The 22,845-nt window shown below is 41.4% G+C and overlaps 1 protein-coding gene across 1 annotated transcript in view; it reads left to right on the plus strand.

Annotated features, from left to right (window-relative positions):
- The window catches only part of APOB (apolipoprotein B), a 47,532-nt gene extending 33,260 nt beyond the window's left edge, over nucleotides 1-14,272 (plus strand). The window contains exons 26-29 of the mRNA XM_028722339.2: nucleotides 131-7,591; nucleotides 8,653-8,755; nucleotides 10,115-10,298; nucleotides 11,361-14,272. Coding sequence (XP_028578172.2) covers nucleotides 131-7,591; nucleotides 8,653-8,755; nucleotides 10,115-10,298; nucleotides 11,361-13,118 — 9,506 coding nt within the window. The 3' untranslated portion in view covers nucleotides 13,119-14,272. The remainder of the gene's footprint in view (nucleotides 1-130; nucleotides 7,592-8,652; nucleotides 8,756-10,114; nucleotides 10,299-11,360) is intronic.
- Nucleotides 14,273-22,845: the final 8,573 nt, after the last annotated feature.

A 22,845-nucleotide genomic window follows, 5' to 3' on the forward strand; every position in this document is an offset into this window, starting at 1 on the left:
TTGGCTTGCAGGACCTATGAATGTAGAAGGGTGTGCAGTATATTCCAGCAAGGCACAGTAGCTCAAGTTATTTAGTTGTTGTTGTTGTTAAAAAAGTTGATTGTACTTTTCTCTTCTCTCTCCACCCCAGGTCAGGGAGAAGCAAGTTTTGATGGGAACAACATGGCTTGTAATTATGAAAGTTCACTGCAACACAAACTCCTTAATTCAAATTTTAAATTTAGCGAAACAGGCAATTTTGAACCCACTCCTGTGGCCAGGAGGACCCTCACACTGGTAACATCCAGCCCGCTGGGTACTCGGTTTTCCCTGTCTTATGCTGAAGATGCCGAAATGAGCAACAACTTGCTTCTTCAAAACATAAACGTGGAAGGACAACTGAATGTCGCTTCAGCCTTTGCTAAAACCACAGGCACACTGTCAAGCACCTTTGATGTGAACCAACTCGTTTGGGCAGGAGAATCCAATCTGAAGTTTGACTCTTCCTTGCTTCAGGCTACTAACCAGATGACTGCCAGGTTTACAGGTGGCCCATGGACAGTCAAGTCCATCTCGAATGTACAGAATGGTTTTCTGACTAACACGGCTTCCTTGAAGTATGAAAACAGCCAGCTGAAGTTATCCTCTGAGACCGCTGGAAACCACAGAAGCTTTGCAGTTGCCAACAAGTTTGACTTCTCTGTGGACAGAAAGGGAGCTGCGCTTCGCTCCGAGTACCAGGCCAATTACGCAGAAAACCAATGCTATGCCCTGATTTCGAGCTCTGTTAACGGCCAAGGTGTCGAGCTGATTAGCCACATGTCTGGGAAAGGTGAAAGACTCAAAGCTGAGCACAAGTCTACATTAGGTGTTAGCCTCGATGGCCTGGCAAGCACTGCAACAACAAACCTGCAGTTTAATCCATTGAAACTGGAGAACGAAATGAATGCCCGGATTGGCGTCGCTGGGGCTTCCATGAAGATCAACACAGGAGGACACTTTGGGAAACACAATGCAAAATTTGATTTGGATGGAAGAGTAGCTCCCACAGAAATCGTGCTTACAAGTGTATATCAAGGCAGCATTTTGGATGCAGACAGCAAGAACACCTTAACCTTCAGGGTGAACAAAGGCGGACTGAGGTTTGCAAACAGCTTGATCGGGTCATACAAAGGAATGAAGCTGGAAAACACTCATGACCTGAACATCATGGGCTTGTCTTTGACTTACGCTTCCAATTTAGACCACACCATCAGTCTGGGCAAGTCCCACAAACACCACTTGGACTTCCAGCTGCAACCCTATTCTCTCACAGCCAACGTGAACAACGACTTGAAATTTGGCAGTGCTGATCTAAACAACAACGCACGGTTACAACTTGAGCCCCTGAAGGTTAATCTGGATGGCAATGTGAAAGGTGCCTACAGTGGCGATGAAGTGAAGCATGCCTATACATTTACCTATGCAGATCTGGTGGTGCATGTTAAGACCGACACAGTAGCGAGCATTCGAGGTGCAGCTCTCACCCACAGAGTAAACTTGGATGTTGCAGGTCTCTCTTCGTCGGTCGTCATCAACACAAACTGTGACTCAAAATCCCTAACCTTTTCCAATGCAATACGATCTGTTGCAGCCCCATTTACTGTCACTGTTGACATGCATACAAATGGGGATGGAAGACTCTCAATCTTGGGAGAGCAGTCAGGACAGCTGTACAGCAAATTCCTGCTAAAAGTAGAACCCCTTGCTTTCTCACTTTCTCATGATTATCGGGGATCCACTGGCCACAACTTCAATTCTGAGAAAAGATACAAGACATTACTGGAGAACAAGGTCACTGCTCTTTTTACGCCATCTGAGCAAAGAAGTACATGGAAGATGAAGAGCCAGCTGAACAATAATGTGTTCACTCAAGATTTTAGTGTTTTTAATGATGCAGAAACTATTGGGGTGGAGCTGGATGGAAAAACCTTAGCGGACCTTTCTGTACTGGACTTTCCTATAACTATACCATTCACAAACCGGGGGAGAGTCAATTTAATTGATGTTTTGGATTTAAGGGAAAATGTAGCCCAGACTCAAGAGTTTGGTCTTGCTCTTTCCGTGAAGTATGATAAGAATGAGAACATGCATGTCATCAATCTGCCCTTCTTGGAAAAGCTACCAGCTTACTATGAGCAAATGAGGCAGTCCATCCTAGCTGTACTCAAATCTATTCAGAAGAACCTAAAGGGTGTAAATATAGATCAGGTTGTGAGAAAATATAGGGCAGCATTAGATAAAATCCCCCAGCAGGTTAATAACTATGTGAAGACATTCGATCTGGAAAGCAAAGTGAACAACCTGAAAGAGAAACTGGATGCATTTGCAAAGGATTACAGCATAACTGTGGATGACCTTGAACTTGCTTTGGAAAATGCCAAAACTAATCTCCAGGCAGCTTTGTCTAAACTGCAGGTTTTCCTGGTTGAAACTGAAAGGTATATAAGGAGCAATTATGACTTAAAGGCAGCTGTTGTGCAACTTATCGAGCAGATTATTGAAAAAATGAAAGTTATAGACAGGCAATATGAAATCAGTAAAAAAATGATCGACACTATTCATCAACTGCAATCTGCCATCTCTCAGTATGACTTTAACCAGATAGGAAGCAGCGCTGCTGCTTGGGTTCAAAATATGGATGCTGAGTACAAAATCAAAGCTCGAGTGCAAGAAAAACTAGACCAACTGAAGAAACAGATACAGAATATAGATGCCCAACGCATTGCAGAGAGTTTGAAGCAGCAAGTGGAGGCAATTGATATTAGAACACTTATAGAGAAGCTGGATGTGTCCTTTCCCATTCAAAAACTTAATCAAATTCTGGAGCAAATTAAAGATCTTCTTCTAAATTATATGGAGGACTACAAAGTGACTGAGAAGATCAATATACTTCGGAACAAAATGCATGAACTTATTGTGAACTATAGAGTTGATCAGCAGGTCAAAGTTCTAATGGACAAAATAGTTGAGTTGTATAACCAACAGAAAATTGGAGAAACAATCCAGAAATTAACCCTGTCCCTGAAAAAAATTGACCTAAAATCATTCTTCAACCAAGTACTGAAATTCATTGATGATGCTGTTAGGCAGCTCCAATCATTTGATTACACAAATCTGGTGGATGAAGTCAACAACTTTCTTGATTTTGTTATCAAGAAGCTGAAGTCATTTGATTACAACAAATTTGTAGATGAAACAAACAATAAAATCCGGGAAACAACACAGAAAATCAATGATGAAATCAAAGCCTTGGAGCTACCTCAGAAAATGGAAGCTACAAAACAATACATCAAAGATGTCGCTGCTGTGGTTGCTCAGAACATACAGAAACTAAAAGACACTAGACTTGCCATCATCGTTAATTGGCTTAGTGATCTCCTAAGCTCAACAGCATTAAGTGAACTGAAAAGTAAAGCTTGTGAGTACCTGGAAGATGCACGTGAGAGAATTTATCAAATGGATATCCCATTAGAAATCCGGGGATACCTTGAGAAGGTCAGCCAGCTCTACAGCACCATAATCACCTTCCTAGATGAACAATGGAAAACTGCCTCAAAAAAGATTACCCTTTTAGCTGAGCAATACAATGTAAAAACTATGGCTGACAGTTTCAACCACTTTGTTGAAACTGGCTTCAAAGTTCCTGAGATCAGAGCAGGCATAATCAACATACCAGCTTTTGAAGTCAGTCTCCGGGTCTTGCGGGAAGCCACCTTTCAAACTCCAGATTTCCTTATTCCACTAACTGACCTGCGTGTCCCATCTTATCAGGTAAACCTCAAGAAATTGAGAGAAATCAGAATTCCAGTCAGATTTACTACTCCTGAGTTCACCATTCTAAATACATTCAAGGTGCCATCTTATACAATTGATTTGAATGACATCAAGCTGAAGATTGTGAAGACGATTGACCAGATCATGTCGAGTGACTTTCAGCTGCCAACTGCTGATGTGTATTTCCAAGATATAAAGATGAAAGATATGTATTTTTCTGACTATTCTTTCCCAGAAATGAATTTCCCTGAACTCCAAATACCTGAATTACTGATCCCAAAACTAAATTTGAATGAATTCCAGTTCCCAGAGATCCAAATTCCAGAATTCCAGCTGCCCCGCATTCCACACTCTGTGATGGTCCCTACATTTGGAACATTGTCTGGTACTTTCAAAGTAACCTCTCCCTTCTTCACGTTGACTACTAATGGTGCTTTTAAGAACACAACAGCTTTTGCCCACAGCCCAGAATTTTTGGGGTCTATTTCAGCAGTAGCAACTTCCAAAATCAACTGCCTTGCTTTTGAAATGACTGCAGATACAAGTCTCTCAGCTCCCGAGATGCAGCAGTTAATCCTAAGAGACAACCTGAAGTTCTCCCACATGTACATTGATGCTATTCATGCAGGTGAAATAACATTTTTGGGGACTTCTGTTCGGGGAAATGCAGAAACTACAGCAAAATTCCATACTGAGCGTAACTCTATAGATCTGTACAACCAATTAACAGGCAGCCTCCAGAAGAAGATTTCCATAGAGAGCAGGACAACCTACAGACACAGGCTATATATTCCAAATTTCAGCAGCCAAGCAGAATTAAGTAATGAAATAAAAACAGCACTAGAAGCAGGACGCATATCAGCTACTTCCATTGGCAGAGGAGACTGGAAATGGACAGCCTTCGATTACTCTGGTGAAGGAACCCATGAATCAAGTGTCAACTTCGGTTTAGGGGGATCTGTAGCTTCATTCGTAGCACAAAACAAGATCAATGATAAGTACTTGAGAGTCGACCAAAGACTGGCATATGAATATAATCTACCAAGTTCTGCAAGGCTTGAAGTTCAGTCTGTAGTAGAATCTCCACAGCTGGGACGTAGTGACTTAAATGTGCAAGGCACAGGGAATCTTGCAGAGCTCAAAACAGAACTGAGGGGCACACACAATGCTAAGTTGAACGGACGCATATCTGGGACTATAAATAATGATGTGAACTTCTTGGTGCAGCCCTTTGAACTGAGCACATCAACAAATAATAACATGAATGTAAAAGTTAGCTTCCCAATGAAAATAGTCGGCAAAATTGAGCTTGTGAATAATTATATACTGGCACTGAGTCCCTCCACTCAACAAGTTAGCTGGGCAGCTGAGGGCAGATTTAATCAATACAGATACGTCCATAACATGTCTGCTGGTAACAACGAAGAAAGTATAGAAGCTTCTGTGTCCATGAATGGTGATGCTAACTTGGAGTTCCTAAAAAATCCCCTCTCGTTTCCTGAACAATCTATCATGGGCATCAAGACACCCCACGTGCAAGGATACTCTCTGTGGGAGGACTCAGGGCTGAAGAATTTACTGAAGACTACAAAGCAATCATTTGATTTAAGCCTGAAAGCTCAGTACAAGAAGAACAAAAATATGCACTCGTTTCAAATTCCTTTGGATGGAGTACATCAAGCTCTGAATCAGTACATTGCAACCTTCAACAGGCACTTTGAGAAAGGTAGAGACAACACCTTAGCATTCCTGACCGAGTCCTATAACCAAGCCAAGACCAAGTTTGACAAGTACAAAATAGATACTTCAGTTAACAAAGTCCCACAGACATTCAGGATTCCAGGGTACACTGTTCCAGTGGTCAACATTGAGGTATCTCCTTTTACTGCTGAGCTCCCAGCTTTTGGCTATGTGATCCCTAAAGAAATGAGCACTCCAAGTTTCACTGTCCCACTTGTTGGGTTTTCAGTGCCATCCTATACATTGGTCCTTCCATCATTGGAGTTACCAGTCCTTCATGTTCCCCAAGGTCTGCAGACTCTTAAGCTTCCCAGCTATCGAGCACACTTGCCTTTAAACAGAATCTACATTCCAGCCATGGGAAATATTACCTATGAATTTTCATTCAAATCTAGTGTGATTACCCTGAACACAAATGCTGGCCTTTTTAACCAATCTGATATCATTGCTCGCTTGAGTTCATCCTCCACTTCTGTGATTGATGCCCTGCAATATAAATTGGACGGAACAACCAGCCTCACAAGGAAAAGAGGGTTGAAGCTAGCGACTGCATTATCCCTGAGCAACAAATTCATAGTGGGAAACCACGACAGCACCATCAGTCTCACCAGGAGAAATATAGACGCTTCAGTGATTACCACAGCAAAAAGCAGCATGCCAGGCTTGAACATGAATTTTAGGCAGGAGCTTAAGGGAAATGCTAAATCAAAGCCAGTCATTTCCTCAGCTATTAATCTAAACTACGCTCTTGACACTCGTGGTGCCACTGCTGAAGGAGCAATTGTCCACAAGGCCACCTTGGAAAGCATTGTATCTTATATATCTGTAGATACTTCAACCAATGCTTTCATCAACGGAGTGCTTCACAAGAGAAAACCATTTTCTGGAAAGTTGGTTCATGAAGCAGATGCCTACCTAAATGCTAAAGGTGCTCGTTCCTCAGTCAAATTTGAGACCAGCTCTGACATTGATGGAATTTGGAAGTTTGACACAAAAGAAAATGTTGCCATTGAAGCATCCACTCGTCGTCTTTATGCATTATGGGACCACAATGGAGAAAATCATCTGAAATATTATCCAATTGTCAGAACTGAAGGACATCAGAACTGCAAAGTGACTTTAGAAGTAGAGCCTGGAAGTATGTCCATGCGTCTTCAGATACAAGCTAGCCAACCAAATAATTTCTTCGGTGAGACTTCAGTTAATCAAGACTTTTCCGTTGCCACCAACAGTGAGAATCAGAAGATTGAGTGGAAGATTGAAGGCCAAACCCTCTCCCTCTTCCTTGGACATCACTTGCAGTTATCGAATGACAACACAGAAGCTCATTTTGACCTGTCCAGTTCTTTGGGAGGTCATGTAGCTTTCCTCAGAGGCCTTGTGCTGCCAGTTTATGACAAGAGCTTATGGCAGATCTTGAAATTAGATGACACCACTAGTCCTGGAGAAAGGCAATACTTAAATGTGTCAACATCCTTCGTATACACAAAAAATGAAGATGGGTACTTTATCCCCATAAATGTCAACCAGCTGACGGATGGATTTACATTCACAATTCCTGAAATTAACTTACGGGATATCAAAATCCCCCAAAGACTGACCACCACGCCATTTCACATTGGATTTCCATCACTTCCAAAAATTCAGTTTCCTCAGTATGATGTAGTGACCAGCTTGAAAGAATATAAAATTCCCTACTTTGAGGTGACTATACCTGAGAAGCTATTAACTGTATCTGAATATACTCTTCCAAAGACCCTTTCTCTGGGTAAAATCTTTGTGGACTTCAGCGCTGCAGCCAAGAAGATAGCTGACTTTGAGTTGCCTACGATTACTATTCCTGAACAGCAGATTGAAATCCCAGCCATTAAAATCTCCTTCCCTGCTGGAATCTACATCCCCACTTTTGGAGCTTTAGGTGTTTCTTTCAAAGCTGCTTCACCATTGTACAGTACCACCTGGAAAACAGATTTCAAGAATCATAAAGACTCTTTCAACCATTCCATTGATTTTACTGCATATTCACCACTGCAGTTCCTGGCCTATGATCTAAAAGGTAAGATATTATATATATATTTATATAAGTTTTAGGTGTCTTGGATCCTGAGGGAAGTTCTTTGCAAGGGAAGTGTGTCCCATCCTCTCCAGCCACCTGCATTCCCTCAAAACAACAACAACCTGTGAATGGAAGGTGCCTCACCCCTCCTTCCATACTGTTCAGAAGTTGCTGCCCGAACCTTTGAGGAAGCTTTTCAGGGAACACAGGCAGCTTTTAGTAGTCAGGCCACTTTCCTTCCATAAACTTCTTCCCATTTACTTAACTTCATATCAAAATCACTGTACCTCAGTCAAAAGCTACATACTATACCAAAAGAATGAAATAAAAGAGCTACATTGTGGAAGGAAAATGAAAGAGTGTGCTAGGAATCTGATACTTCAGGCAGTTTCTGAAGTAATAGGAATTATACTTCAATTTTTAAAAGAGTTTCACCAATATTTTCAGTAATATTTTCAGCTGTCCCATAAGGCAGACTAACATTATTATGTAATCACATATTGCTGTTGGAGGTGGCCAGGGACCAAATATGAAAGGTCAACTAGGTAGTTTAAGGCTAGAGGAAGATTTTGACTCATAGAGGGACATTTGAACCAGGAATATCCATTGTTCTCCTCTGAGTCACTGCCTTTTGCACTTTCCCCTTCCTCAAAACACATTTTCTTATGCCCTCTCCTTTTTGGAGTATCTCTGGTATGGAGATACTCCAAAAAGGATCCTCCATGGAGAGGAAAAAGTGTGGGAATGCCATGATTTTGAGGAGCACCTCATATGGACAAAGATGGAGGTACAGGAAGCTTTCTATCCCCATTAAGCAACACCTATAGATGAGCCCCTAGTTTACAGATGAGTCTGTGCAGTAGACCAGCTCTCTATAATAGCTGCAGCAGATCCTGTAAAATGTAGAAACCAATGACAAAAACTTATGCATTCAGTGCAGCAATTTATTATTTAATGGAAAAGTGAGATGTTGAGTACACATTATCTCAGCCCTAGACTTTCAATGCAGGCTCCATTTACGTTAGCTATAATTTCACCTGTGTGGAACCTTTTCTTCATAGGTGTGTGGATCTACAAAGGTAACAACATTGAAGGAAACAGCCATTTTGTGCATCGTGACGTGAGTGCAGAATATAAAGAGCGTCTCACTGTACTAGAAAATGGGTAAGGACTTGTTTTCGTCAACCTAAACGGCACACTCTATAGGGAATCCCAATTCAATGAGCTATGGCCATTATAAAATGTGTGCTAAATGTTGTCATTTCACTTAGTGTGCTCCTAACAACCCTCTCTCCCCCCAAAATGGGAGAAGGGAGGGAATGACATCCAAGGAAACATGTCTGAAGGTGCCATCTGCTCTACTTTGAGATTTGAAGACCTTGCGTGATAGTCAACTAAGTCATATTCAGTGGGTTTACTCTGTGTTTGACAAAATTGCCTTTCACACAAGGTCTTTTTGTGGATTCCATCACCAGATATGAGACTTTATTCCAAAGTGGGGCAGAATCACTTCACTAGTTTCCTGGCAGCTGGGTCTCCTGCTGCTTGCTGGGAGGGAGAGTGGGGTGTTGGCAACCACACCAGCAGCAAAGCCAATATGGTGCTTCTAACTGTGCATTTGAGTTTTTGTGAAGGGCAGGGGGACAAATATTTATAATAAACAAATGAGTGCCTGGATAGCTCAGTTGGTAAGAACATGGCCTGGATCATGACAAGGTTGCAGGTTCAATCCCTGTATGGGGCAGCTGCATATGGCCTAGGACCCTCGTACCTACGGGACCGCCTCTTCCGGTATGCCCCACGGAGAGCCTCAGGGTCCATAAATAGCAACGCCCTAGTGGTCCCGGGCCCTAAGGAAGTTAGATTAGCTTCAACCAGAGCCAGGGCCTTTTCAACTCTGGCTCCGGCCTGGTGGAACGCTCTGCCTCATGAGACCAGGGCCCTGCAGGATCTGATTTCTTTCCGCAGGGCCTGTAAGACAGAGTTGTTCCGCCTGGCCTTTGGCTTGGAGCAAATTTGATTCTCTCCCCCTCTTTCTTTTTCCTTTTTCCTTTCTCCTCCTGTGATGAGGCTGCATTTTAATATTTTAATGTTTCAATATTTTAATTGTTGTATTTTAATCTTGTTTTAAGTTGTATTCATTCAACTTGTTTTTATTATTGCTTGTTAGCCGCCCTGAGCCCAGCCTTGGCTGGGGAGGGCGGGGTATAAATAAAAATGATTATTCTTCTTATTATTATTCCTGCAGGGAGTTGGATTAGATGAGCCCAGTGCTATTTTTCTAGACAAGAGATGCTGGAGGTCACCATGAACTTGGCAATGGCACCCACCTGAGAGGTGCCAGAGCTGAGCTCCAGTTGTTGTTTTTTAAAAAGCCCTGGATGGGATCTTCAGTTCCCTTCCAACTCTACAATTCTATCATTCTAAGTCTTCTGAGATAGACATTCATTTAAAATCAACTGTATTTTTAAATTAATAATAATTAATAATTACCTTTTCTCTGATTGATTCTGCCTGCTTTAGAACCACTGACTACACGATATCTCTGGATGTCACCAGCCCAACCTTCACTGATGTTCAAGTGCGTTTCCATGAACAGACCGCAAGAGTTGCTACCTCAATATCTTCATCTTCAGCTGGAACCCTTGGCTCTCTCATCAGTCTGGATACGGATACTTTCAAGGGCGAGGTTTTCTACCGAACTCTGGTAAGCATGGCCAGAATTAGGTTGTGTGCTCTTGCTTAAAGGATCATGAACTTACTACTGGCACAGTGCCCATCTTTATGATAGATGGGTTTGAAGGCAGAAGAGGGGGAAGTCAAGTTTTATTGTGACAGTCCTGTATTGTGAGGTCCCTGTTAACTGAGTTAGACTGTTTCTCACCAGGAACAGAGGTGTGGTAAGAGCAGGCTGCTCTGTGACAAAGGGATATGCCACTTCTGGGGTCTATCTTTCCATTTGCCACAGCATAGTTGCTCTGCTTCTCTCTTTCATCTCTTCAGCGTAAACTGAGTTTTTCAGAATTTGAATATGTCGCCAGACTTCTAGCAGTACCATGAGGGGAAGACTAAGATGTGTTTTTCTAAGGCCACTTTTAACTTATTTGTAGATGTTAGCCGAATGCAGGCTTCTCCTACCTTTTGCCCGTCCCCCAAGTTGTTGGACTACAACTCCCATCATCCCTGATAATTGGCCATTGGATTTTTAAATTATAAATGATTACTGCAAAAAGAAGCTATATCTATACACCGGGTCATATTCTGCCAAATTTTTGTTTCATGTTACTTTTTATTTCCCATATTTTAGTGTCCTTGGGTTGACTGAAATTATTTAATAATTCAGATAGGCTTAGGATTTAAGGGTGTTAGGAAACAATTTAAGATGTTTAAAGACAAATCTGAAAGAATGAAAGATGTCAAGTGACTAAGTTAAATTTTCTGAGAAAATTGAGTTTGGAAAACTGTTAAAATGATATATAACAAAATTCAACCAAGGGGATTTGAGGAAGTCACTAAATAATGTTACCAAGATTTAAATAGGATGTATGTTTGTGTGTTTGTGTTTTAAAAATCTTTGGAAAATTAATAAAAATTTTGAATTTTTTTTTAAATAATTTAGGAAGGGCACAGCAAACAGGCATAAGCCATAACCACAGATATGATAAACATTGGTGCAAAATAAGTCTATTAGTGGAAGACATGGCTTGGGCTTTTATTGGCAAAGTAGTGGGTGAGTGACAGTTCCTAAAAATGTGTTTTGCATTTGCAGTCTAACCCTCAGGAAGACGTCGATCTCTTTAAAAGCGAGATATCATTCCGAAATCCTGAACTGATTCAAGTCAAAGCCAACTGGAAAGAGGATGCTGCCATAGACCTACTTGAAGGCTTAAAAGAGAAGGTTCCTAAAATAGCCGGTGCTTTGTACAACTGTGTTAACAAGTACCACCATGAGCATATGGGTATTGAGATCAACACTGCCACCTTGAAGCTGAAGGACAACCTGAAACATAATGCTGACATGTCTTACAGAGCTACTTTAAGCACTATCAACGAACTGGAACAGGGGCTGCATGGCATAACTAACCAGGTCACTGGGGAATATGAAATCTTGAGGAAGAAAGCCAAGAAGATGTACCACCAAGCTGCAGATCAAGCCAACCAGATGGACTATGACCAAATCAGAGCCCAGTTTTTTGAAGCCACCATAAATATAATCACAGAATACCATAAAAGGGTGAAGCGTCTTATTGATTCTGCCATAGAATTCTTGAAGGTAACAAAATTCCAGGTGCCAGGAGTAGACGGAGAGCACACTGGTGAAGAACTTTATGTGATGGCCACTGAGAAGTTAGCAAACACCGCAGAGCTCTGCATCACAAAAATGCAGGAATATTTTGATGACCTGAATGCATATGCGAATGAACTAGAGGTTAAAATTCCAATTTCCGGCCAGACCCTCAAAGTTCGTGACATACTTGATGAAATTAAGGTCTTTCTAACACATGTTAGAAATAGAGTCAGTAACCTATTTCTTGCCCTTGAAAAGATTGACTTCACACAATATCTAAGAGAGCTCAAGGAAGTCACTCAGCAAGTTTTCAAAGCAGCAGAAGATCTGATCGCAAATTTGAAAGCCCAAAACTATGAACATTTAAAAGCCCAGGCAAGACAACTCTTGGCCAAGATCCATCAAGGACTCAATGAGTTAGCAAACAATATAGGATACTTTGCTCAGCAGGTTGGAAAGTTTATCCAGCAGACTTTGCAGGTTAGTTCCGTGGAGATAGAGCGTTTGCTGCAAAGCATCAAAGCCTTGAGGGAGGAATATTTTGACCCAAGCATTGTTGGGTGGTCTGTCAAATATTACGAAGTGGAAGAGAAGGTGGTGGCTTGGCTGAAGGGTCTGATCAATGATGTGATTGAGTGGCATGCCAAATGGATCAGTGGGGCTTCTGACATGATTGCACACCTGACAGATCAAGTGAAAGATTTTTTGGAGAACTATGAAACTGAATTCTCCAAGTCGGCTCATGACAAGATTCTATATTGGTCGGAAGCTGCTAAGAAGAGTGCTGTAGAACAAAACCAAAAAGTCAAGGCAAAGGTATATGAGGCATACGAGCACCTGTCTGATTCCTATGCAAGGCTTATCGCTAACACTAAGACCCTGATAGACCTGACAATAGAAAACTATACTGCATTCCTCCGGTACCTCCAACAGCTTCTGGATCAGTTTGAACAAGCGACAGCTGACACACTGAGGCCCTATATCGTTGTCCGCCCAGGAGAGCTCAGGATAGACATCCCAAAACCATTTGACTTGCCAACCATTTATCAGATGAGCCAGCTCAGTGAGGAAGATATGAGAAAGAAACTGGAAATAACACGGGAACTGATTCAGCAAGGTGTCGAACAAAGCTCCAGGAAATGGGAGGATCTGCAATATTTCATTGATCAGCAGATCAGCGCTGGGCAACTGACCATGCAACAGATCAAGGAAAATGTACAGAAGCGCTTGCAATCTTGAACGGACAAAGAGAAAGAAAGGTAGTGCAAACTTTTACCACGCCATATTTAAAGCCAGCGGCAATCATTGCTCTTGGAACATCAGAAAGCTATTTGTTTGAATTTGGCATTTGTAAATGAAAATGGAATAATTTGTGGGTTAGTCTAATGCTTTTCAAAAGCCAATAAATTAATTCTTTGTGACATTTTAGTGTCCTTTCATTGAAACCAGTTTTCTTTTAGGTCATAGGTCATAATCCAGTATTTTATAATGGAAGCCTTTACAGAGGCTTCAGATGGAACAGGGCCAGAACCCACATTGAGCAAAACGTTTTGAAAATTGCTTCAATGGAAGATGAGAACCCAATGGAACAAAAAGTAGCATGTGATGAAAAAGTCAGCCTAAGAACCCAGCTTAAGAATGTGAACTATAAATAAATTTTAATTAGGCAAGTAACAGGAGGAAAGTAGGCAGAAGCGTACATGTTGGGTTGGAATGTGCATTCTCCATAAAACAAATCAAAGGCATCATCAGTGAGTAAAACTGATCTGTCTACAAAGTTAAACATTAAGTTTCTTTCGTGCCCTAAATAGTCCTCTAACCAGCCAAGGGTCAAGCACTGTACTTGTCAACATAGTTTCCCTTTTTCTCGTCAACCGTGTTAGTATTTTCTGGTTTGTACAACCACTATTTTTATATTCCTATTTTAATTGTTGAATATTTTATTTTTGGTTCAGTCCAAGGCCCACCATTGTTTCAGGCAATCTTCAGCTTAAACTAAGGTTGTCAGCTCCTTGTTCTGAAGCAGGCTGGTGTCCCACTGTTTTTACTCTGCCAGTACTACTTAAATAGGCAAAGTTCATTAGAGGCAGTATTTCAAGAATGAGCACTCTCTTGCTGCTCAGTTGTTGAAAGTGCAACCCCGCAGGAAGGCCTCATGCGAATATTCCTGAGTTTGAAAATTCTGAAATTTCTGAAAGCAAAATATTTGGGCCTAATAATTTATTTGGTTTTATATTTAGCCATTAGAACACACTGTACATATCAGAGATCAGACTAATAGGATTCCCACCCTTTTCCGTTCCCTTCTTGCTTTTCTCAGAACAAACTTGTTTTGCAATGTCAGTAGAAAAGTTGTGTATATGTATCCTTTAATTAAACAGTTCACTCTGCTAGCTTCTGTATTTTTTTCCCTTTACCTTGGTAATTTATGAAAGGAGGTTTCTTCTGTTTCGTTTTCTTTGAACCATATTCTTTTCATTCTCTTTTCCTGGGACACTTTTTGGGCTCGTTACAAAGGGATTTTGCAAGTGTGTTCTAAGTCTGTCAGAGATGACTCCCACCTTTGGAAAACGATTCTCATTATTGGAAGCTAAACCTTTGGCAGAGGAGCCAAAGAATTTCAAGAACAGCCCTATCAACTCCATCCCATCACGGTTTCTCCATTTTGTTTATGGGATTCTGCTCACAGGATTCTCTGGCTAGGGTCAGTGAAGAGTCTGTGACTCCGTTGGGTAGGAGGCAGCCCGTCCTTTTCACTCACTTGAAATGGTTTACATACACAAACATCAGTTGTGAGGCCTACACTTTGATGAGCAGCTCAATAGTCAAGGGCTTTCACTGCTTCCAGAAGGTCTGGGTCTGGGCGAATCTAAAAAAGAAGAGAATCAAGGGAGGCCTCTCTGCAGCCTTGGGGTTCTGACTTAGCACACAGATAGTAAGCTGAAGAGCGCATTCCTCATTAATCTTAAAAGGTTGAGGTGGGGCTAGAGGCTGTTGGTCATCATCAACATTTTGAGTTAAGCCTGGAAGGAAGTGGTGCAGATACCAGCTTCCCAACACCATGTGATCCTGGCAAGCCTTCAGGTGGGCCACACTGCAGTTTGCATTACCTGAAGCTTACAAACTGTGACCCTTGACAATGCCAGTGATGTGACATGTCCTACACGGCTTTTCCAAATGTTCTGCTATTGCTCTAAGTAACAGTGTACATAAGGGACCCTCCTCAATGGGAACGAAAGCTCTCAGGTGAAATGCTTCCAGGCAGTCAGATGGTGGCACTATGCACAAAGTTCCACCGGGGGCCATTCTGAGCTCATTAAAATGTGTGTTATGCTGCTCATTGTCTCGTTCTCATTCTCTGCTCTGATTTCCCCTTGGTTACCTAGTTGGAAACTGTACCCCTGATAATTCATACACACACACACACGGACAACCTCTAACAAATGTTGCTAAGTGAGGAACTGCCACCTGTTAAGAATCTATGGTTTGGGGATTCACTGAAGTGTGCGGTTTTCCCACACTAGTATTTTAAAAGGTTATAGATCATGTGTGCATAATAGGCAGAACATTAGGTCACTTGTCTCACTTACAACAATAATCCATTTTGATATGGGTCAGGTTGACACAAAGAATCTGCCCATACCAGGTCTATTGATGAAACTGATCCCCTTTCCCCCCAAACTAATGAAATTTTCAACTAATGGGTACTTAAGTTAATAAAGTGTGCCACACATCTGTTTGGAGCCATTTGTAAAAGAAACCATTGGGAGTTCAGCTCTGAGATCACTGATATAACGTTTGAATGGCATCCCACTGGGAAACAGCATGGTATCAAATTAAGGAAAGTAACACAATAAATGTGTGAGAAATAACATTAGTGCATAAACAGTAAGGAAGAGAAGAGAGCTTGAGGGGGGATGACTGCCACTGGGTGTCCACAAAACTACTACTTATAAATTATCAGGGCAAATCCTTATCCCCTTCTGGTGGCTTTGGCATTGACTTAAATGAATCACTTTCAGAACAAAAACCACATCAAAATAATAATGATGAATTGATAAATTATTTTATTATAATAATAATAATTTACACACACCTACAAAAAATACGCTACACACAGCGTACCCATCATAATTCTTTGTACATCATTATTTTACTAAACTCTATCACAAGAATATTATTCTCCAGCTTCTTGCTGCATTAATACTTAGTGATTGACAACCTCAGAATTTTGTTCTTCTTATCATCCCAATTTAACTTATCCCTCTTACACTCCACCAGTTTAATAATCTCTCTCCACATATTGGCAGCTTTTTCACTTCACATTTCACACATCATTGTGCAGCGCATAGAAATAATGCCAAGAAAAAATCTATAATAATGTGTGTGTGTTTTAAAGCCCATTCATTGCTACTTAGAGAGTCAAAACATAGATGGATGATGATAGATGATCGATCGATAGATAGATAGATAGATAGATGATAGATAGATAGATAGATAGATAGATGATAGATAGATAGATAGATGATAGATAGATAGATAGATAATAGATAGATAGATAGATAGATAGATGATAGATAGATAGATAGATAATAGATAGATAGATAGATAGATAGATAGATAGATAGATAGATGATAGATAGATGATAGATAGATAGATAGATAGATAGATAGATAGATAGATAGATAGATAGATGATAGATAGATATAGATAGATAGATAGATGACAGATAGTTGTATGCCCCCCGTCTCCGAAGTGGTGCAAGTTTTCAAGAGTTCCAGGCCACAAACTATTAACAATATCATGGTAACAATGGCACTGCCCCAAATGAAAATGTTTCACATACATTTGAGCTGACCATGTTAGAATTATAAATACAAATTTAGTTTTTGTTCCTTGCCACCATGCAGCCAAGAAGTGCCTCAAGACATCAGGCATTAAAATAGGGAATTCAATATACATAGATTGGCTCATCAGAGCATTCTAGTTTCTAGTGGGACATATTTTGAAAAGAGTTGTTAAGTGCTATAACAAGGAGTTGAGCTGAACCTGAGCCGAAATCCCTCCTAAACCAGAACAGAACTCGAACCATTCCTTCAATGTCTTCAAATAATAAACTTTGCATGACTTTTTACTCTTGCCCCGTCTCTCTGCTCTCATGTCCTACCCACAACTTTTGCCCCTCCAGACCCAGCACCTTCAGCTGCCCAAAGGTGTCCTACTCCCTCAAACAACTTGGTCCATTCTTCTCTTGCTACCTAGGACATGCCGTCCAATCCAGCTGAGTGGTGGTCTTCAAATTGGTCCTCAAAGAAGATGTAATTGACATCATTGGGGTAATAAGAAGTTGGCTTGACAATTCATTTGTGGGTTTCCCAGGACCCCCTAGTGACTCTGCCACTGCAACCCAGTCTGCAACTAAGCTTCATTCAGGTTCTACAAGATGCCGGTTCCAACTGTAGCATCTGTCACAAGTTACTTGTGTACAGAGGCATGTTAGAGTGTAACCATGGTGATCTAAGTCCAAAGTCTTTTGTATAAAGTTCTAGATCAGCTGCCGAGGGGCATTGCAGGGTTCGCCTGCACCCAGGGTGCGTGCACACACATGGTGGCGGGAACAGGGGGCGCATGGAGGGTGAAAAAAAAACTATCGTGCCAGCCCAGTCCTCACCATCAATGCCACTGGGTGGGCACAGGGCAAGGAGGCTTCATGGGGCCGCACTATGTTGCCTGCCCATCTTTGCATGGGAACCCAACCAGCCGGCTGGGCAAATATTCAGCAAGGGGGCCAAGGACATGGCAGCCAGGACAGAACAGACTCCAGGGCCCAGAGATGGTGGCAGGCAGGGCAGGACAGGGATCCCTGCATGGGGGTGCCTGGTTCGCACCCCCTGAAAATCATGTGCCCGGGGCTATAGCCCTCCTGCCTCCCCATGCTATGTCCCTGTACCTGCCCTCTTTTTGTTAAAAGAGGTGGGGGAAGCAGAAATATGAAACAAACAAGCAAAACCTTTAAACAAAAGCATGCATTTTAAAAAACTGAAAGAAAAACATGGAATTTTTAGTTGCAGTTCAGCTCACTTAAGCCCCACTGATTTCATAGGGGTCAATGATTTCAACAAAACCATAAACAAAAAGAGAAAACTACCCCCAATCCCTTCCCTGGTTCATGAAGCAACAGCAACAGCAGCACAGGCACCACAGTTTTACATCTCTGATGAGTTAAGTTGTCAGTAAATGGAAAGTAAGTGCCTAGAGAAATAGAAATGTATTATCTCAGAGATCAACACAGCAATACTGCTTTTTTCCTTCCTTCCTTCCTTCCTTCCTTCCTTTCTTTCTTTCTTTCTTTCTTTCTTTTCTTTGGTGCATAACATGGCAAAGAGCAGCAAAAAACCAGTTAGTCTATCCAAAGGCAAGCCTGTGCTCACAGTGGAAACAATCATGTTCTACTGCATTAGCAAAGTTAATAAACAGAAATCAAACTGATTCAAAAGCGTCCTTTTACTGGCCTCACTTTTTGCAAAAAATTTTCCAAAAGAGCAGCCTGCCACACTCTCAGATACCACAGATCTACAGTGGTACCTCGGGTTACATACGCTTCGGGTTATATACGCTTCAGGTTACAGTCTCCGCTAACTCAGGAATAGTACCTCGGGTTAAGAACTTTGCTTCAGGATGAGAACAGAAATTGCGTGGCGGCAGCGGAAGGCCCATTAGTTAAAGTGGTGCTTCAGGTTAAGAACAGTTTCGGGTTAAAAACAGACCTCCGGAAAGAATTAAGTACATAACCAGCGGTACCACTGTAATGCCATTCCATGAAAACCTTCCAGTTGTGAGGCATGATTGTCCCTACTTCTGCCAATAAGTGACCCAGAAATTACTTACATTTCAGTTAAACTATCTATATCTATCTATCTATCTATCTATCTATCTATCTATCTGTCTATCTATCTATCTATCTATCTATCTATCTATCTATCTATCATCTATCTATCTATCTATCATCTATCTATCTCTATCATCTCTATCTATCATCTATCTATCTATCTATCATCTATCTATCTATCTATATCTATCTATCATCTATCTATATCTATCTATCTATCTATCATCTATCTATCTATCTATCTATCTATATCTATCATCTATCTATCTATATCTATCTATCATCTATCTATATCATCTATCTATCTATCTATCTATCATCTATCTATCTATCATCATCTATCTATCTATCTCACAGTGCTGAGATGAGGGTTGGACACATTGCTCAGTGGTACAAACTTGCAGCCAATTCTTGGGGGAGGAATGCGTCTGTTGACGTTTCATGATTCTGTTAATACTCAGTCTTCAAATTCTTGTTCATGAAGGAATCTGTGTTTTTGTCTCCATGATTCATAAAGGCAATGTATCATTTAATAACACCCTGAAAAAACTGTATTCTTGCCATAACCTAAAAACAGCAGTTGACCACTTGACGAGTTCTGCTTAAATTATTGAGTGATCTTATTTCCCAATTCCCAAGTGAATTTGTGTTCCTGTAGCATAAGTATTCTCACATCTGGCATCTTGATGGCAAAATCTCAAGAGCAGAGCCGAAGGCTAGAAATATACGCCCATCCTCTCTCCCACCCCCTCCTGAGAATTCATATCTATTCAACCTGTGAGAGCTGTACCAGAGGCTGCAAAACATTTATTTATTGAATTTCTATTGCTCCCTTCCTCCCAAAAGAGTCCAGGGCAGCAAACAACCAATAAACCTATATAAACATCTTCAAAACAGTACAGATGGGGACTGGGAAAGATCTCTACTTGTTGGAAGTGTAGGTGCCAGAAACAAAACAGGGAATAATAATAATAATAATAATAATAATAATAATAATAATAATAATAATTTATATACTGCCCTTCATCTGAAGATCACAGTGTGGTTTACAGCATAAATATACAAAATGAAAACTTAAAATACATCTCCTAGTAAGAACAAAAATAACCCCAGTAACCCCTCCCACAAACACGTTTAAAAGGCCAAAGATTGCTTAAAAAGCCAAAGGCCTGGTTAGGAAAAGTACATTCCAAAGGGCAGGTGACAGGATTGTCTTGTCCATTGAATGGAAGGGGTTTGACTAGATGACCCTCGTAGTCCCTTCTATCTCTACAAGTCTGTGATTCTTACCAATAACAGGGGGTGTTTACCTGGAAATAACTCTCTGTCTTCAGTAGGATATACTCTCAAATGAAGGTCCACAATATTAAGTTTCCTTTGATTGTGTGACAGCTTTGTGAGATAAAGAACACTTTCCATGTCAGCCGAATTTCTCTCTACATAATGACCCTCAGTTGTTTCACCTTGCTGACAAAGTCCGTATAGTTAAAGCTATGGTTTTCCCAGTAGTGATGTATGGAAGTGAGAGCTGGACCATAAAGAAGGCTGATCGCCAGCCAAAGAATAGATGCCTTTGAATTATGGTGCTGGAGGAGACGCTTGAGAGTCCCATGGACTGTAAGAAGATCAAACCTATCCATTCTTAAGGAAATCGGCCCTGAGTGCTCACTGGAAGGACAGATCGTGAAGCTGAGGCTCCAATAATTTGGCCACCTCATGAGAAGAGAAAACTCCCTGGAAAAGACCCTGATGTTGGGAAAGATGGAGGGCATAAGGAGAAGAGGACGACAGAGGATGAGATGATTGGACAGTGTTATTGAAGCTACTAACATGAGTTTGAGCAAACTGCGGGAGGCAGTGGAAGACAGGAGTGCCTGGCGTGCTCTGGTCCATGAGGTCACGAAGAGTCGGACACGACTAAACAACTAAACAACAACAACAAATGACCCTCAGTTATCACAACTTTGCTTAACATTTATTTGACCATTCACACATCGAGGTTGCTGATGCACGCCATATTTCACAGTAAGAATAGCTATGGGTCCAGAAGCCTCTTAATTTTTTACATTTATGTATTCATACAAGTATAGTTGCCTTTATTTTGTGGGGGAAATGCAGGTCAGCTCTCTACTGTTCAGAAATATTTATAAATTTGTAGCCGAGAGCCAATTAAATAAAAGCAGTTAAAAAAAAGCTTTAATAATACTAATAACCTGCACCAGATGAAACAACATGAGAGATGATAAAAAAAATATAACAGCTGTTCCTTCAAGGAAATAGGGTGCTAACACCTTTATCTCCAGACTTCCTTCCCAGCCTTTCCCACTCACTTCTGATCATCTTGCCAAACAGAGTGTGCCTGGCGATTATTTGCTGGCATACCGCCACAGTATGCAATCAGCAAATATGCATGCGCAGATTTACGTTCACATGCTTGGCCCTAATGCAATTCCACATTCTTGGTGTGCCACCGCTGGATAGGAAGCTCAAAGGAATGTCTGCACTTTGAAGAATGTTGCTGTGTTGTAAGACCACAAAAGGGCATGAGCTGGATCCAGCAGAGAAGCAGTGAAGGAAAAAACTTCTGGCCTCACATTTGCCTGCTTTGTGCGATTATGGGCGTTGAGGGAGCCTGAGAACTCTCTGAAGGGAGGTCTGGAGAGAAACAAGGCAGCCTGATGTAAGCCAACTCTTCTCTCTCTTTTAAAATTAGAGATGGCCCATTTTGGGTGGAGGGGCTGCTCAAATATCAGGAAACAGCTCCTTCCTTGATAAGCTGCAAACCAACCATAGCTGTCAATGTTTTCCTTTTTTTAAGGGAAATCCCCTTCTTCCGAATAGGATTCCTCGCAAGAAAAGGGAAAAGTTGACAGCTATGAAACCAACAATTGGCCCTTTTTCTCCCATTCTGCCATTCACATGTTGGGAAAGCATCGTTATGTAGAAATAATGTACTAAAGCTATGTACTAAATCCCCTGCAGAGACATTTTTGGTGGATTTTCAGGGTGTATGGAATGGAGATGTCCACCATTTTCTTTCCCCTGAACTCCCCTTGGAGAAACAATACTATATAGTGCAGGATTTTGCAGCTCAAAATTATCTGTGTGTGTGTGTGTGGAAATTGAAATATACTAGGAGTCGAGAGTAGATTTCATGCTCTTTATTCAGCTCATAGCGGTGAGGAGAAATGGAAGTTTCACTAGAATGTCTGCTTTATATACATTATTTACAGAATGGGCCCCACGTGATTGGCTAATTCCGGGATTCTCCTGTAGGCCAATCAGGTTGTGGATTCACTTCCACGTGGAGCTGGATTGGGTGGCTCCTGTGGACCAATCAGACTGCTGCATTCTGGATCCTATTGTTCTAGGACCAATCAGACTGCTGCATTCTGAATCCTATTGTTCTAGGACCAATCAGACTGCTGCATTTTGGATCCTATTCAGCTCAGTACATAACAGAAATGCTGGCTCCAACTAGTGGTCAGTCACCATTTTTCTTCTTCAGGAAACCCTCAATGTTTTGACATGATGTTATGTCACGCAGTGGATGGGAAATGGCGACCACCGATGAAGGCCACCATTTCCCTCAGAGAAATGCTGAGTGTGTGGCCTCAGAGTTGTTAACCCTGAATGTTCACTATTTGGGCATTCAAAGATCCTTACAGGAGTTTTCCTGCTACTTCAGGACAGCAGACAAAGTGAAAGATGAAGACTGTGGTGTTCCAAAGATGACGAGGCAAGGAGAACATACACAACATTAACTAGAATATGGAACAAAGGTTTCCATTGCCAGCCAACACAAATGCTCTGTCTCAGCTGCTGCAGGCCCTGAATAGTAAATGAAAGGGTTTTTTCACTCCTCTCTCAGGCAAATCACTCCTCTCTCAGGCAAATGTATTTTTAAATGTAAGGCAGGCAGGTTTTGCAAGAAGATTTTATTGTGATGCATGTCCATCAGGTGTTCTGTACTCTGAAGGGTTTCCTGAGCACATCTACCCTGCGGTCCACGTTCATCCAAAACCATTTCGTTCCCAGTTCTCACACATGGGCTGTCTCCTAAAGGGAGTGAAATG

The sequence above is a fragment of the Podarcis muralis genome, chromosome 3 (assembly GCF_964188315.1).
Source record: "Podarcis muralis chromosome 3, rPodMur119.hap1.1, whole genome shotgun sequence".
Classification (NCBI taxonomy): domain Eukaryota; kingdom Metazoa; phylum Chordata; class Lepidosauria; order Squamata; family Lacertidae; genus Podarcis; species Podarcis muralis.